Source organism: Aotus nancymaae, unplaced genomic scaffold (genome assembly GCF_030222135.1).
Source record: "Aotus nancymaae isolate 86718 unplaced genomic scaffold, 86718_ANA_hifiasm-v0.15.2.pri h1tg000022l_1, whole genome shotgun sequence".
Classification (NCBI taxonomy): Eukaryota; Metazoa; Chordata; class Mammalia; order Primates; family Aotidae; genus Aotus; species Aotus nancymaae.
The window spans coordinates 8197123-8213994 of NW_026988435.1; the positions used below are offsets into that span (position 1 = coordinate 8197123).

At 35.3% G+C, this 16872-nt stretch overlaps 1 protein-coding gene across 6 annotated transcripts in view; it reads right to left on the reverse strand.

Moving 5' to 3' along the window:
- ZNF654 (zinc finger protein 654) overlaps positions 1-16872 on the reverse strand; it is an 88950-nt gene that overhangs the window by 24760 nt on the left and 47318 nt on the right. For all 6 annotated transcript variants that reach the window (XM_012454647.3, XM_012454645.3, XM_064380010.1 and 3 more), the window contains one exon: positions 9094-9175. In XM_012454647.3, coding sequence (XP_012310070.2) covers positions 9094-9175 — 82 coding nt within the window. The remainder of the gene's footprint in view (positions 1-9093; positions 9176-16872) is intronic.

Below are 16872 nucleotides of genomic sequence, written 5' to 3' on the forward strand. Positions count from 1 at the left end.
CTTGATCCCTTTGGCTTAACTGTCTCAAGTTTATTTATTACAAATTTTATGTTTGAAATAACTCTGTCTCTTGTTCCTCTTCAAGAACAATTCACTCATAAGCAAGTTACTGCAGAGCAAATTAAGACAAAATGTAAAGGGTCTTCAATATGGTTAATATAATAAAAATATAATCTTCAAAATACAGTAGTCTTTATAATACTTTGAAATGAGAATACTCATAATTCTTATTATACTTTCATTGGTTATCTCATAGAAAAGCAATTCATAATGTTATAAAATTTAAGGATGTTATATATTTTCTTTTACAAAAAAGCAATCATGTTTAATTTGCCATTTTTTTTTTTTTTTTTCCTGAGATGGAGTCTTGCTCTGTCTCCCAGGCTGGAGTGCAGTGGCACAATCTCGGCTCACTGCAACCTCTACCTCCTGAGTTCAAGTGATTCTCCTGCCTCAGCCTCCCGAGTACTGAATTGAAGGAAGGTTTTTTTTCTCAAACAGAAGATTATTTTGAAAAAACACAGAAAGTGAAAATCTTTTTGAGGTAGTGATATGTAAGAATTATTAAACAGGATTAACCATTTCAAATAGATAAAAGCCAATGGCAAAACATCAAAGCTTTACCCATTGCTACCCAAAAATTATGTAAGAAACACAATCATCACGAAGTGATTTCAGAATCTGAAACTTTAACAGTCCTTCCCTCTCCCAATGCTAAATGTATGGCACATTTATCAAATATGTTTCTTTCATAGATAGTGAAATATTTTCCCTTATACTTTTTCTCACAGTTGAGCATATTTCAACTTTCATCTTTTCTGCATAGTCAAAGTAGACTCTACAAGTAAATGTTTGATGTTTTCATCCCACCAATACGTTTACTGATTCATCCTCCATTAGACTTTGCAAGGTGGTAATAAATGGACTATGAAATAAACAGTTTTAGACAATACACCTATTTCGTGTGTGTGTTACAGGCGGTATTATTTTATACAACGTGGTTAAGGAAGGATGTTAGTTTTTCTTTAAAAAGATTAACCTAATTTTCTTAAAAAAAAAAAAAAAATCCACCACTGTGGATATATACACGCATTCCTAATTCTGGCTGTTAGGAATTCTCCCGTTCACCTACTCTAAATTGAAACTTGCCAATCAACAATTCCATTGATGTACACAATGGCCCCTATTGCTTCAATGAATCTTTTTTATTTCTAATTGACAAGTAAGATTGTATATATTGCCCAGGTGTGGTGGCTCACACCTGTAATCCCAGCACTTTGGGAGGCAGAGGCAGGTGGATCACCTGAGGTCGGGAGCTTGAGACCAGCCCAATCAACATGGAGAGACCCCGTCTCTACTAAAAATACAAAATTAGTTGGGCATAGTGGCACATGTCTGTAATCCCAGCTACTCGGAAGGCTGAGGCAGGAGAATTGCTTGAACCCAGGAGGTGGAGGTTGTGGTGAGCAGAGATCGCACCATTGCGCTCCAGCCTGGGCAACAAGGGCAAAAACTCTGTCTCAAAAAAAAAAAAAAAAAAAAAAGAATTATATATATTCACAGTGTACAATGTGATGTTTTGATATATGTATACACTGTAAAATAATTACCACAACCAAGCTAATTAACATATTCATCACCTCACATACTTACTTTTTTGTAATGAAAACATTTAACATTTATTTCTAGAGTAGTTTTTGAATGTCCAATACATTATTATTATTAACCATAATAACCATAGGTATAATAGACCCCCAGAATTTATTCATCCAGTCTAACTGAAACTTTGTACTCTTTGACCAATATCTCTCCATCCACTGCCACCTTCAGCCCCTGGTAACCACCATTCTACTCTTGCTTCTGTGAGTTCAACATTTTTACACTCTACATATAAGTGAGATCATACAGTATTTCTCTTTCTGCACTTGGATTATTTCACTTAGCATAATATTCTCCAGCTTCATTCATGTTGTTGTAAATGACAAGATTGCCTTCTTTAAGATGAAACAGTATTTCACTGTGTGTGTGTGTATGTGTGTACACACACACATACCATATCTCATACCATATTTTTAAATATCCATTCATTTATTGATGGACAAAGATTGATTCCAATGCTGCAATTAACAAAAGAATGCAGGTATCTCTTTGACATAATGATTTCCTCTTTTTTGACTATATACCCAGTAGTGGGATTGCTGGATTATATGGTAGCTCTATTTTTAGTTTTTTTGAAGAAACTCCATACTATTTTCCATAATAGCTTTACTAACTTACATTTCCATCAACAGGGTAGAAAAGTTCCCTTTTCTCTACATCCTCACCAACACTTGTTATATCTTCTGTTTTTTGTAATAGCCATTCCAACAGGTGTGAGATGATATCTCATTGTAGTTTTTATTTGAATTTTTCTGATGATTAGTAATGTTGAGCATTTTTCATATACCTGTAGCCATTTATAGGTCTTTTTTTTTTTTTTAAGTTCTGGGACATTTTTGCAGCCAACAAACATATGAAAAAAATTTCAACATCACTGATCATCAGAGAAATGCAAATCAAAACCACAATCATATACTATCTCATGCCAGTTAGAACAGCAATTATTGAAAAGTCAAGAAACAACAGATGCTGGCAAGGCTGTGAAGAAACAGGAACACTTTTACACTGTTGGTGGGAATGTAAATTCAACCACTGTGGAAGACAGTGTGGCGATTCCTCAAGGATCTAGAACCAGAAATACCAATTGACCCAGCAATCCCATTACTAGGTATATACCCAAAGGAATATAAATCATTCTACTATAAAGACACATGCACACGTATGTTTACTGCAGCACTATTTTACAATAGCAAAGACATGGAACCAACCCAAAGGCCCATCAATGACAGACTGCATAAAGAAACTGTGGTACATATACACCAAGGAATACTATGCAGCCATAAAAAGGAATGAGATCATGTCCTTTGCAGGGACATGGATGAAGCTGGAAGCCATCATCCTCAGTAAACTAACACAGGAACAGAAAACCAAACACGGCATGTTCTCACTCTTAAGTGGGAGTTGAACAGTGAGAACACACAGACGCAGGAAGGGGAGCATCACACACCTGGGACAATCGGGGTTTGGGGGTGGTGAGGGAAGAGAGCATTAGGACAAATACCTATAATGCATGCGGGGCTTAAAACCTAGATGATGGGTTGACAGGTGCAGCAAACCTCCATGGCACATGTATACCTATGTAACAAAACTACATGTTTTGCACTTGTGTCCCAGAACTGAAAAAGATGATACATCACTAAAAGAAATTTTTTAAAAGAGAGAGGCATGCCTAAACTTCAGAAATGACTGTGGACCTACTTATCTTTCATTTGTTTGGCAAACATTTATATCATACTAAGGGATTAACACTACTAAGTACTGGAGACACAAGAATGAAAATCAGTTTTCACCCACTGGATCTAACCACAAATAAAATACATGGGGATTAGTGCTTTGTAAGTAATGGTGGAAAAACTTAGCGGGGAAAAGTCACACACAGTCAGAGTGTAGTTGAGTAGACCCAGAAGAGAGCTATCTGAGCCGAAAATATGGTAGCACAGTTTTGAAAATTCTCCTCACAAAATGCCTTGCTGTTAAGCTGATATGGTTGTTTTCTTTAAAAGCCTTTTAGCTAGCACTACAAAGGCTGTTTTGAATACCAAGATTAGGACTTTCCCAAATTAAATCTTTGTGAAACTTATTCCAAGTACTCCAGAGAAGGGTCATGGTCCAGGTTGTGAAATTTTAGTGGAAAGTCATAGTTCTAAACACCTTCATCTTAGCTAAAAATAATAAAATCTGGCAGGTTTGCTGGTTTGTGATGACTATACACTCTTAGTAGGGGAGATCAACACTTGCCCCAGTAAGCAGGGTTGGCTTTTCAACTCCTTTCTTGTGGCTGGCTCCTTTGATTTTTTCCACTTCGGCTGTGGTGCTACTGCAGTGAGACAGCCTTGAGCCTCCTGCTTGGGTAATGATATCCCTTACCAGGTCCTAACTCTCTTTCCTGACTGACCCAAAGGAAAAGCAAATAAAAATCAGGTTGTGTCTCAGGGAAAGAAGGCTTAACTAAGGCCTACTTCTAGCCTGAACAAGAAAGATCTTTGTGACTTATATACTGGCTCCAAGGGATAAGGATAGAATTTTCTCCAAGGTCAGGGCAGGCTCATTAAAACGTTTGCAGAGCTTTGGTAGTAAGATTTTTAGATTACTAGTTTAGTTGGCATTTCAGTTACTACCCCACAGTTGCTTTTTCCCCTTATTATTAAAAAATAAATATTATAAAACATCTATGTTTATCTTAATTTATAAAAGTAGCAAATGTTCTTTAAAAAAAAAAACCTAACCATCTATTGGGCAGTAGTACTTGGACGTTCCAATGACATTTAAAGCTCAGTGTGTCTAGAATGAAACTTGACATCTTTCTATATGCTGCTCTTCCCCTTATATAATCACTGCTTACTTAACACAATGTCACAACTCTGTGGTTATTTCCACATAGATGCCCAAGAATACATTTGATCCTTCTCTGTCTTTCTTATCTCCATCCAGTCAATACCATAATCTGAGATTTTAGTTCCAGATTATTGTGTGTGTTTTTTACAATTTCTATTTTACTTTTCCAGAATCATTTGACATTAATGGATTCTTCATGATAGCCATAATAAAAATGCCTTACTTTTTCCTCAGGTCAGTCCTATTTCTTTTATTCTATAATGACCCCATTTGTAAATCTTTATTTTGATCACCTGGCATACTACTTCATTGTCCTGATAAAAGACCTGTCTGTCATTGGTTTGTTTTCAAGTATTAGAACTATCTATTTCTGTTGCCCTATCTTATAAACTATAGGGCTTGACAGCTGTATTATTAAATCATATTTTTCCCCTTAAAAATCTCGAGACATTATTTATGCTGGCATTTATTACTATGGAGAATTTTATTGCTGGCCTGATTTGATTTTTTCCTGTGTGGGAATCCTGTTTATTCTACCTACATGATTCCTACATTTGCAGGAACTTTCCTTTATCCCCAAAATTAAAAATTATAATCAAGATATATCTGCAAGTAATTATGAGTTGTAAATTAAATTATGGTTTAGAGATTATTTCCTTCATTAATCTGGTTTTTGCTGGAGTTAATCTGCTAACTGCCTTCACTGTACTTTTAATAGTTCCATCTCTCTATAATATTTTACCTCTACATGTTCTTTGGGGTTATCCCTTCTTTGCAATTTCACTTAATTTCATGGAAAATATTAGGAACTCAACATCGGCAAAAACATAAGAGATCCTTTAAGAAAAGTGTTTTTTTTTTAACCTCTTATCTTTCTATTTTTAACTGATGATAACTGAGGTATTTATCCTCTTTAGTCATATTTATGTACAACATCTAGAACAGAGAACTGTTTTACTAGCAGGTGAATAAGTTGTCAAATCCTTCATGCCCAAACAAAGAGAGAAGGAGGAAGTTTATATTTATATGCAGTACAGTTTAATTTGTTAGATCATGGCCTATCAGAGAGTCAAGAGGAAGCTTCAGTAAAAGATAACCAAGCCTCTCTTGTAAGACTTTCTTACCTTTGGGTATTGGGACTGGCTGCATTTAGTTTGGGTCATACCCTCATTCTCTCAATGGAAAATGCTCACATGAAAAGGCATATATATATATATATATATATATATATATATATATATATTTCCTTTTTTGTTGAGACAGAGTTTCGCTCTCGTTGCCCAGGCTGGAGTGCAATGGTGCGATCTCAGCTCACTGCAACCTCCGCCCCCCAGGTTCAAGCGATTCTCCTGCCTCAGCTTCCCTAGTAGCTAGGATTACAGGCATGCGCCACCACGCCCTGCTAATTTTGTATTTTCAGTAGAGGCAGGGTTTTTCCATGTTGTTCAGGCTGGTCTCAAACTCCTGACCTCAGATGATCCACCTGCTTCAGCCTCCTAAAGTGCTGGGATTACAAGCGTGAGCCACCACGCCCATCCCATATATCTTATTTTTAATGTGGTTATAAAAGTCACTCAGGATTCCTTTTCTTTGGGCTTTGCTGCATGCCTGATGCACTTCTTAGAATCGGCAACAAGGATGAAATTGACCACACCCCAAATTCCTACCATCTGCTATTTCCTCCAGCCTCTGTTGTTACAAGCAGGGGATATAGGGGGACATGACTGTATACTATTGAAAGGTCTCTCTTTCTCACTATATTATCTTTTCCTTTCTCACACATTTCTCTATTTCATAACATTCAGTCAGTCAAGTATTGTGTGGCCCATCCTTCAATCTGGTTTCATCCCTAAGCAACTGACATAAAGCCCCATCCTAATTTCCAGCATTTATCATTATTATTTTCCCTCATTTTACACTATTTTTGTCATTTTATTGGGAATCTTGAAAACTGCTAGATCTAATGATGATGATGATGATGAGGCAGGTGCATCATATGAGAAATGTAAACAAAAATTATCGGAAGCAAAAGGCTAAGAAAGATAACTTTTAGAAGCCAGTAAATGGAACATTTGGCTCTAAGAATGAAGTTTCTTCTAGAAATAACAGAGAGAAAAAATTATAGTCGGTAAGGAGTTACAAATTTTTACTTGAACAACTCAGATTTTAGGAGATCAGAAATTTATGGAAGAAAATAATAAATCTAAGAGCTTGGTTTTGTTATTATTGTAAAAATAAAAATACAGGTAGTAAAACTTGAGAACCCATGCCCTTCACCAGACAAGCTCTACTGCCTGCCTTAAAAACAGTGACACGATCATTTTGCCAAGAATTATGGCACTTTACTCATTTAACCCATAAAGTGACTATGCAGCAAGTACAGTTATTGCCCTCATTTTACAAATAAAGAAACTGATACAGAAATTATGAAATTGGCCCAAGATGGCACAGTGTAAGTAGCAAAGCTGGTAGCAAAACTCATAGTTGAAATATAGGGTGGGAAACAGAAGTTAACTCAAATCCAACAAAGAATACCTTGGTATTCCAAGTGTGGTTCAGGGGCTAGCAGCATCACTATCACCTTGGAGCTTATCAGAAATGCAGACTAGCAGCCCCCCTCCCACAACTACTGAATCATAATCTAAATTTCAACAAGATCCCCAGGTGATCTTTATGTACATTAAAATATGAGTAGCACTGTGTTTGTCCTACTTATGGGAGAAGAGAAAGAACACCATCTTATGCTGGTATGAATCTGTATGAAAGATGTATAGAGATGAACCACTTGGGGAGGTAGGGTGCACTTGCACCAGTACAATAATATATTTTAAATATTTCAAAAGGTGACATTTGTGGTTGTTACTGAATTGGTCACTGTATTATCAATGTCAGTCAAAAGCTGGAGAATTCATAAGCTTGGAAAATACAAGGTTTTAGGGAGATATACGTAATGGACTACCTGTGGCCCTTTCATTCCTAAGGGCACAGGCCTGGGAAGCACCTACAGCAGAAGCTCAGTTCAGCAAATGAAGGCTGTTTCTCTAGGTAAAGGTAACATGGGAGAAAAAGGTGAAACCTCTCCTAGAAGTTAGGAGTTAGAGGCTCAAGGAAATTCTGCCACAAAAGTGGCAGAAATGGCAGTTTTTTTTTAAAAGGTGGCGGGGTGGGGGCGGTTAGTGGATAGGCTTAGAATCAGCCAGGATTAGAGACTGTCAAAGGATCAGAGCAGGAGATAGAAAAGTATGCAAAACTGTTAACTTTTCCTTGAGAAACTTACTATTTTCATAACTGAATGGGCACCCTGCTTTCAAGGGAAAAAATAAAGGATATATCCCTTCACAAATGTTATGTTTTTCATACATTTAAAATAGAAGTTAAATATTGTCTCTCATGTACTCCAGACATTTCAGTGGTTCCCATTATCACTGGTCAACCAACATCTCTATGAGTTATTTCCTCACCTCCCCATTTCATACTGAAATATCCTTTCCCCAATACCACCATGCTAGCACTATCCCTGTCCTCCTTTTATTTTTCTCTAAGGAATCTGTCACTTTCTAAAATATTTTTCATTTATAAAGGTTTGATTTATTGTCTTTCTGTCCCTATACCAGAATTATTAATAACTCCACAATAGGAAGGTTTTTCTGTTGTGCTTACTACTGTTTTTCTCAGACCTTAGTGCACAGCACTGTAAGGACTCAATAAACATCTGCAGAGTAAAAGTTTAAGAATGAATCACCAAAAATACAAGTGTCAAAAGAAAAATGGAATGGAAAATTTAAGTTTTAAATACTTGAATATATACTCTAATTGGAACGTAAGTTCCATGATAGGTTTTTTTTTTTACCTTTTTTGCTGGATGTAAGAATGGTTAAAGTAGAATGTTCAATATATTGTACCTTATACAGCAGTACTGGTTGTCTATAAGCCTTTCTTTTAACACCATGGTAACAAATATAAGATACGTTATCTGTATATTTCACTTCTAAATGGGTGGTCAGAGACACTTAACCCCTAAGGGGAGCTAAAAGTATATCTTCCTTTACTTCACTGAGTGGGTCAAGGTTCCTTCCCAATAAGTGATAAAGAGATCAAATGTTATTTCATCTATAGGAGAGGTCTTGAATCTTTTGTCATTCCCATCTGAATTTACTCTCTTCTCTCCTATACCAAGTGCCCCCCTCCCAAAATAAAATAAATAAATTTCTGCCTTCTAGCTTGGCAACCCTATTATGAGAGAGAAAATAAAGTACAGCCAAAGGACAACTAGCATGGGATAGACAGCCTGCTTCAAGTCTGGCAAAGAAGAATCGTTTTTCACCAGGGCTAAGTTCTAGAAATCTACAAGGGTTGTAGGAGGCTCTTTTCTAGCAAATGCAGAATAGGAATTCCAGCTACGAACTGCTTGGGAATACAGTTAAAAATTAATTTTAAGAGTTTTCTTATCTGCCAGTAATAATAGGACCTTAAACATTGATATCTTAGCAAACATTAAAAACTTATAAGCAATAAATAACCAATGAGCTATATTTAGGGGGAGCATAATGGCCTATTTTAAATGTAGACAAAATGTGAAGTAGTAAACTGTTTTTTTACCTGGAATGATCCAAGAATATCCTTTAAGGGCTCTTCATAAAATTCATCTCTTCCAAAGAACAGCAGCAACTCAAAGAAACTCCTAGAAAGAATAAGCGAATAACTTTCATTGCTTGAGTTTTGCTCCAATTACAAGATTATCAAATAGTAACAGCTATCTAATATAAAATATTTGACTTAAAATTTTTTGATTTAAAAAAATTGTACTCATCACTAGAATTCACATTATATTTTCTGTAAGCCTTTAAAAGAAGTGCCTTCAAGGAGAATACAAACAAATATACTTAAGTTTTAGAATTATAGAATGAAACAATTATACTACTCATGCCTACAAATGACTACAATGCAATAAAATTTAATGGCATACAAAGTCACAACAATGATAGCTATACATGGAAGGATGATCTAAAATGAAAACATTAAGTCCGGCTTCACCCTAATATAATGGGACTCCAGAGAAAATCCAAAATCTCATTTTTTTTCAGGGTGATATAAGAGTTGAATAAAATGAACACAAAAACATAAGAAAAGTTACAGAATCACCATAAAACTCTAGGCCAACATTTATATTATAGCATATACTAACAATTATATCTAATAAATGACATGTGGTTCCTCACACTAGGCTTACCTTGATTATCCCACTCATAACAGGATTGCTCAAAATCTGTAGTTCCTCCTTTTTAAATAAATTATTTGGAAAATACTGTTACTAAATACTTTATGTGCTTTTAATAATTTATGAGTTCATAAAGAAAGGAATATGAATGATTTCCTAATCATGAGCATGAAAAATTATAAAATTATTTATTTAGCAATCCAAAGTAGTACAGGTAACAAATCCCTCTAAATCTTATATTTTAATTCATGTAGCAGATCCTCAAGTGTGAATACCTGAAGTTTTTTTAGTAAATGGTTTTTGCTTTTAATCAAATCACTAATAAAGACTAAAATTATAATATGTAATATAGCTATTATATATGCTTTAAAACTATAAGACCTAATATTACTCACACTTATAAAAATAGCACAATTACCATACCCCATAACCTGATGTTTTTTTAAATCTGACTACTACAAAATCTTAAAATATCAACAGACCAAAAACTTAAAACCAGTCAAAAGCAAACTGATACACTGAGGATTCTTTGATGATTTCCTTAATTTAAATGCTTCTACAAGTTAGGTAAAAAAAAAGTCAATAACCCAGGAGAAAACTGCAAAAGAATATTTCGCAGAAAAGAAATGCGAGTGCATTTTTTTTTTCAAATAGGAAAACATGCTCTTATTCATTAAGCCAAAATTATAAAGATGAAATGCCCTTTCTCCTATCATATTTATGAAAATAAAAGAGATGATGTATTCTGTGATGGCTTTGGTTTACAGAAACAGGACCTGATAATCTTGTTGGAGGGAATGTAAATGGTCCTATACTCATCACAATTTAAAATGTACACATACCATTTAAATCAGCAGTTCTACTTACAGAAATTTCATCCTCTAAATATACATATATAAGTTCAAAAACATAAACAATATATATTACAAATGGTTTATAGTAGCAAAAAACTGGAAATACTCTAAATGTATACCACAGGGTACTAGATAAATATATCCATACAATGAAATATAATACAAATATTTATGGCACATTAGTGAGAATATAGCTCCATCTATATGAATAGATTAAAAAATCCAAGATATACTGTTAAGCAAAGACACAGAGACATATAGTCATTACATTATCTTTGTGTAAATGGGAATGGAGGTAAGGAATCGGGGGATGGAGGCAACATGTACACCAATACATAAAGCTTGTACATTGTCAGACTATCTAGCAGGATATCCAACAAACTAGTAAAAGCAACTGACTCTGCAAAGGATAAATAAGAACTAGGGGTCAGGAATGAAAGGGATAATTATTTTTTGTTATTAATCCTTTTATAATTACTCATTTTACTATTAATAAGTATGAAACAAGCCCAACAAAAAGTACCTCTGGAATCTTCTCTATTCCTATTAACAAAGCACTAATTTACATCTGTCTCATCTTTAAACATCTAAAGGACCTCCACTCTTGACATTCCATACTTACTCAAAATCAACCTTCAACACAGCAGTTATTATCTTCCTAAAACACAGAAATGAATCCACTACTTACGGACTTTACAGACTGCTGTTTGGACTGTACCATCTAAAGCACAGATGGTAGTGTGCATGCCCCACTACCACTTACTAAATAACATAGTCCCACTCCATGATAATGATAGTAGAAAGAGAAAAACCACATGCAAAATGACTGAATAAAGGCAGAACACATGGTTTAGCTACTTTTTCCTTAGAGAAGCTTTAAGGAAGTTAAGTATTTATGAAGTAAGAAAAGGCTGAAATTACTATAAGAATCTGGAATACATGTAGAAGTAGAAACCTCTCATTTCCAACCTGTTGGATTTCCTACTGACTGTATAAATGATCAACTAAATGTTTAGAGATCAACTTGTATAGCCCTCCTATGGAAGAAAACTCTGTAAGGTGCAGAGTGAATGAGTCCAAAACAGTACAAAGTAGAAGCCCAAAATATAAGTAACAGCCTACAATAAGGCTGGTAAACTACTGCCCACAGGCCAAATCTGGCCCAAGGAAGGCCAGTGTTTGTACATTATGTGAGCTAAGAATGGTTAGCCATATTTATATTTTTTTAAGTCAAAAGAATCATATTTCATGGCAGGTGAAAATTACATGAAATTCAATGATCAGTGCCAATATATAAGGTATTATTGGAACAGGGTCATATCCATTTATTTACATATTGACTATGGCTGCATTTATACCACAGTGGTAGAGTTGAGTAGTGACAACACAGACCTATAATATTTACTATCTGGTCATTTACAGACACATGGTCTAGCTGTTTGGGTTTGAATCTCAACTCCACTACTTAACTGATAAGTAACCGTGGGCAAGTTACTTAATATCTCAGTGCTTCAGTTTCTTTATTTATAAAACACAAGTAATAACAGTAACCACCTCTTGAAAAGCACTTGGCACAATTCCTGGCACTTAGTGCTACAGATATTAGCTACTTAAAAATATAGTACTACCATTATTATTAACATCACCATCCAAATTTTCTTCAACAATCTATAACACAAGATCTTCAGAGGTTTGTTCTGCTCCGCTATGCGTATGTCAATTTTGTTGAACTATAACAGGCTAACTGTTCTTAAATTGTGAAGATTTTTAAAACATCTGATTAAAGTCATCAAAAGATTTCTTTCCAAAAATTTATTATTGTATCATAATATTTATTAGTTTTTCATGTTGAACATGTTTAATATGTTTCTACAGTAAATGTATGTTTAATTTTTTTTTTACCATGTTTAAATGTTAATAGTTTATGTATTTATTTATTTAAAATTTTGGTCCATATTATATTATGTACAGTTCATTTACCTAAACTGAAATAATTATCCAGAATAATCCCGAACAGAATGATTTACAGTCCACCCTTGAACAACACAGGTTTAGACTGTGTGGGTCCACTTATAAACAAACTCTTTGACTTCTACTAACCCTGAGACAGCAAGATCAAACCCTCTTCTTCCTCTTCCTCAGCATATTCAACACAAAAACAACAATATATTCACTATTCATTCAGTTAATGAATAGTGAATTATTTTCTTTATGGTTTTCTTATAACACTTTTTCTCTAGCTTCTTTTATTGTAAGAATTTAGTGTATTATACATGTAACATACAAAATGTGTGTGCAGCAACTATTTATGTTATTGGAAGGCTCCCTACCAATAGCAGGCTATTAGTATTTAAACTCTAGGGGAGGGTGGTCAGCACCCCAACTCCTGCATTGTTCAAGGATCAACTATATATACAGACAAACATAATTTGTGGTAAGACAAATACATGCTAAATGATATGCCTTTTGAATTTAAAAAAAAAATCTATGTTACACAATCATACTTATTTGCCTTTTATCAAATCAGTATGTTCCTATTTGCTATGCAAGCTAACTAACTAGAGTACTAATAAAGTCCCTATTTAGGAAGCAAACTATATTCTATCATTTGGATGCTAGGAATTCAGACCATTATTTTCCCCCATGCAGTTATGCATCACTTACTGAAAGGGATACATTTGAGAAAGGCATCCTTAGGCAATTGTGTCACTGTGCAAACATCATAGAGTGCTTATACAAACCAGCTGGCGTAGCCTACCATACATCTAAGCTATATGGTATATAGCCTATTGCTCTTTATCATGTTATTATACTGACTGTTATATGCAACTGTAACACAATGTTAAGTATTTGTGTTATCTAAATGTACCTAAACAAAGAAAAGGTACAGTAAAAGTACAGTATTATAATCTTATGGGACCACTGTCTTATATGTGGTCATTGACCAAAACGTTGTTCTGTGGCACATGACTGTATTACAAACGGTGATAAGGTACCAGACTTCCCTAAGATACACAGACAGACAGACATAGAGTGTTTGATAATGATAAACAGAATTATTATTCTTTTTTGGATTTCTGTAGCATATTAGTAATTTTTTACACTAAAATACAGGAAAGTAGATTTGTGCATTTATTTACCATAGGAAAATTCCACTAAATATGATACTTAACTATCCAAATAAAAGAAATCTACTTACCAACTTAAGTAAAGGAAAATTAGGTCTACTCTACATGAATCAAACAATAATATAATAAACTTTTATTACCCACATTTTATTTAAAACACTCAACTTTTAAGAACTTTTTCTGTATATACTAACTGAAGCTTTGGTATCTTAACAAAAGTTTCTATTCAGTCCTACTTAACAGTAACAAAGAGCATGTGATTGTGGGTAATGTTGGCATACTCAACCATTCTAATACACTTCAAAATATTTTCTTCAGTAACATTTTTAATGAGGGAGGAAAAAGTTAACAGTTTTGTTCCTATATATACTAGTGCTCACTTATCCTCAGGGAATACATTACCAGACTCCTTCCCTACCACTCAATTCCTGAAACCATGGATAGTACCTAACCCAATTTCCATCAATTTGAACATGTTTCTGTTCATGTCTCCCACTCACAAGTTTAATACCTTTTCCACCTTAACTAAGCACCTTAACATGCACTGTGTGGCTTTAAATTTTGGAGTTTGAGGGGTGACAATAAAACTAGGATGAATTTCTTTGTCCCTCATAATTTCAGAGATAGGAAATTTGTTATCACTGTGAGATTTTAGCAACCTCAGCATACAATTTTTTTTTCTTAAGTTGAGAACTTTCACCTTTTCAATTGAAGCACTTTATAGCTTCTCTGTGGCATATATGAATTACCAGTATCACTACTCTTGGCTTTGGGGCCACTATTAAGTAAAAAAGGGTTACTTGAACATAAGCACTGTGATACTCATGATAGTTGATCTGATAAACTAGAGGGCTACTAAATGACTAATGGGCAGGCAGCATATACAGTGTGGATACACTGAACAACTGGATAATTCACATCCTAGTTGGGATGGTGTAAGATTTCATCATGCTACTCAGAATGGCCTGCAATTTTAAAATGTATTATTTCTGGAATATTGTATTTAATATTTTTGGACCATGGTTGACAATGGGTAACAAACTGCAGAAAATGAATCCACAGATGAGAGGAGACTACTGTACAGACAAAACTAAATAAACTGTACATTGTATTTTCTATATAGTATGAATCACTAGGTACCCTGAATGATTCTCCCTCTGAAAACAATTAAAATGCTGGATAAAACAGCTTTCCTTGACTAAAAATTCAAATAGCTACACCAGTATATTCTTCATACATTTCTAGACTGGAAGGAAAACTGCCAGTGTGAACCTGGAGCAAAGTAGAAAAAATTTAAAAAAAAAAAAATACTTTGAAAATCTCATGTAGGTTGTAACCTGAATTCATACACCTACATGGTCAAAAAACTATCAAGCCAATAATTTAGCTAATATTGGTCCCAAGCTAGTAATTCCCCCCCCAGGCACCTGACAGAAACAAATGCAAATTCTTTCAATCCAGGCTTCAGTTACCACAAATGAATTTATTCTAGGAAAATACAAACTCACAATATAAACAAAAATAATAAAGATAATAACAATAAAAACCACGACATACAAGGAAACACAGCACTATGAACAAGGCCAACAGAAGAATCTTAGTCAAATCTTACAGAATATAAAATATGGGTATTATATAGTTTAAGAAATCATAACATTGAAAATATAAAGAACAAGATAAAATTATCAATAGTCAAAATGCTTCTTTAAATGACAAAATTATTGAAATTAAAAGTCAATAGGCAGATTTTTGGGAAGATTAGATACACCTGAAAAAAATTGGTACACTGAAAAAAATTATCCAGAGTACCTACAGAAAGACAAAGAAATGGAAAACACAAGAAGCAAGAGTTAAGGAACACAGGTGGAGTATACAAGTTTAATCAAAGTTCTAAAAGGGAAATAAAAAAGGGGCAAAGACATTAACTGGACAAGAATTTTTCACAACTGATAAAAAATTCAAATCCATGAATTCGATTTGGGAGAGCTCAGAAAATGCCAATAGAGATAAATAAAAGAATTCTGTATCTAGCTAATCATAATAAACTATAAAATACTAATAAAGAGCAATGTATAAACAATCAGAAAAATATAATTATTTACCAAAACATGGAAAATTGAATTGGAAAGAAAGGTCTAAGATGCAAATCAGTAAATATATAGGCTAAAGAATTTTGACAATTTGAAGTACTAATAAAAATAATCTCCAGGGAAGATCCAAGACAGCCGAGTAAGAACAGCTCTGGAGTGCAGTTCCCAGCAAGAACAATGCAGAGGGTGAGTGCCCACCGCATTTCCAAACAAATTTTCACTGCCCACAGACCAGGAGATTCCCGGGAAAAAGGTGCCATGAGTTTTCAGCACAGCAGTTTCAGCTGGTGCCGGCTTGGCACACAGAAACTCACACAAATCTGGGTGGCCTTTCAACTGGTGCCTGGAATGCCTGCGAGACAGAGCTTCCCATTCAACTGAAATGCGGGGTCAGAGACAGGGAGCCAGGCGATCTGGCTCAGTGGGTACCACCCCCACAAAACAAGCAATCTGAAACTCTCTGCAGCAAGCACAGCTGGACCCAGGACAGTTCAGCTCAGTGCGGGGAAGGGCGACAACCACTACCAAGGCAGTCCGCCACTATCAAGGCAGTTCACACAGCAGGTGGGCAGAGCCTGCAGCAGCTCAGCAACGCCTCTGCTGGCAGATTGTAACTAGACTACTCCTTGCGGGGCAGGGCATCTATGAAAAAAGGCAGCAGCACAAAAGGAACTTATAAATATAAGCCGACCTTCCTGGGACAGAGCACCTGGGAAAAGAGGTGGTTATGAGTTCCACTGCAGCAGACTTAAAAGTACCTGCCCAGCAGCTCTGCACAGAACAACGGAGCTCTCAGCACAACACTTGAGCTCTTATAAGGGACAGACTGTCTCCTCAAGCAGCTCCCCCCGACCCCCATATACCCAAAGAGACACCTCATAAAGGAGAGCTCAGGCCAACATCTGGCAGGTACCCTTTTGGGACGAAGGTAACAGAAGAAGAAACCAGCAGCAACTCTTACTGTTCTGCAGCCCCTGTGGGTGATTCCCAGGCAAGCAGTGTCTGGAGTGGACCTCCAGCAGTCCTGCAGCAGAGGGGCCTGACTGTTAGAAAGAAAACTAAGAAACAGAAAGAAATAACTTCATCAT